At 35.7% G+C, this 1425-nt stretch overlaps 1 protein-coding gene across 1 annotated transcript; it reads right to left on the minus strand.

Annotated features, from left to right (window-relative positions):
- Positions 1–323: 323 nt before the first annotated feature.
- Positions 324–677, minus strand: LOC107262319. The gene has a single exon (XM_015727522.2). The coding sequence runs from the start codon at positions 675–677 to the stop codon at positions 324–326; it is 354 nt and encodes a 117-aa protein (XP_015583008.2).
- Positions 678–1425: the final 748 nt, after the last annotated feature.

Here is a 1425-nt window from a genome sequence, read left to right on the forward strand (position 1 = left end):
TCAGCCTTCTTTTGCTTAGTAAAGTTTGATATCTCTACCTTTTCTTTGTTGTTAGGCAGCTTAGTGTAATACTTAGAATGATAATGACTAAGTTTATGGCATCGAAAGCACTCAATCTTGGATTTATCGAATTGTTGATCTCGTCCTGTGCCTCTTCCTTAAGAGTGATCAGCGCTGCCATTATTGTTGCTTTTGTCTCCTTTTCCTCTGCCTGTACCATGACCCCTACCTCTTTCTCTACCTCTTCCTTTAGAATTTGAAGAAGAAACTGAGGTAGAAGCCTTTAACGCTTACTCCTACGCAAATGGATCTCTGTTCATATTCTATTCATGAATTAGCAAAGAACTTTGGAGTTCATCAAGAGAGAGTGTGTCTACATCTTTGGATTCTGTAATTGAACAAACAACATAATTAAACTTGGACGCCATGGACCACAATATCTTCTCAACAATGATAACATCTTCCATTTTCTCACCATGGAAAGACATTTTATTTGCCACAACCATGGTTTTTGCAAAATAGCTGGTTACAGATTCATCGTCCTTTATCTGCAAAATCTCGAATTCCTTTCTCAAGGCTTGAAGTTGTGCACGCTTTGTTCTAGAGGAGCCTTGATATTTTTTCTTTATTGAATCCCATATATCTTTTGGCGTTCCTTTGCAAAGAACAGTCTCCATGATAGCACGATCAATGGCCTGGAATAAATAATTTTTTGCCTTTAAATCCTTTAGTTTCAGTCCCTCCAATTTCTTTTGTTGCGTGTCTGTGAACCCCTCTCCAGCACAAGTGTTGCTACACCAGTTTCAACGACGTGCCAGTATTCTTTACACCGCAAGAAATTCTCCATCAACATGCTCTAGTGATCACGGTGAACATCAAAACATGAAATCGCAGGCTGAACAAAATTTTCAAAAGGCATTTTTGTTGACTCTGATACCATTATCAACTAAAGGTAAGAAAAGATAAAGAAAACTTAAGAGAAAGAAGAATCTATTTCTAAAGACTAAAGACAAAGAATCTATTCCTGTATATTTATTCAGTAAACTTGAAGCCATTAAATAGGCAAATACATAATAGAAATAGTATAATAATAGGACTGTAAACTAAAACATGATCTGTAACTAAATTTCTAAAGACTAAGACAACTTTATTTCTAAAGACTAAGACAATTTTAACTTAGACTATAACTGAATTATTCAAAATTAAATGTAGTAATCAACTATTATTATAACAATCCCTCCCCTAAACAATGTAGTGTTTCATTTAGGAGTTTCAAGCATTTTTCAAAGTACAAACAAATCATTCTGTATCTACCGCTATTAATGACAAATTGACGCGCGATTAAGCACGTGTTGGGAGTGTAAACTAGATCAAACGGCTAGAACGTAGGGATCAGACTGGTCAATGCTCATCATGCGGCCACAT

The sequence above is a fragment of the Ricinus communis genome, chromosome 1, assembly GCF_019578655.1.
Source record: "Ricinus communis isolate WT05 ecotype wild-type chromosome 1, ASM1957865v1, whole genome shotgun sequence".
Taxonomy (NCBI): Eukaryota; Viridiplantae; Streptophyta; class Magnoliopsida; order Malpighiales; family Euphorbiaceae; genus Ricinus; species Ricinus communis.

Coding starts and splice junctions, on each gene's coding strand:
- LOC107262319 (XM_015727522.2), bottom strand. CDS start 677: ATGGAGACTGTTCTTTGCAAAGGAACGCCAAAAGATATATGGGATTCA.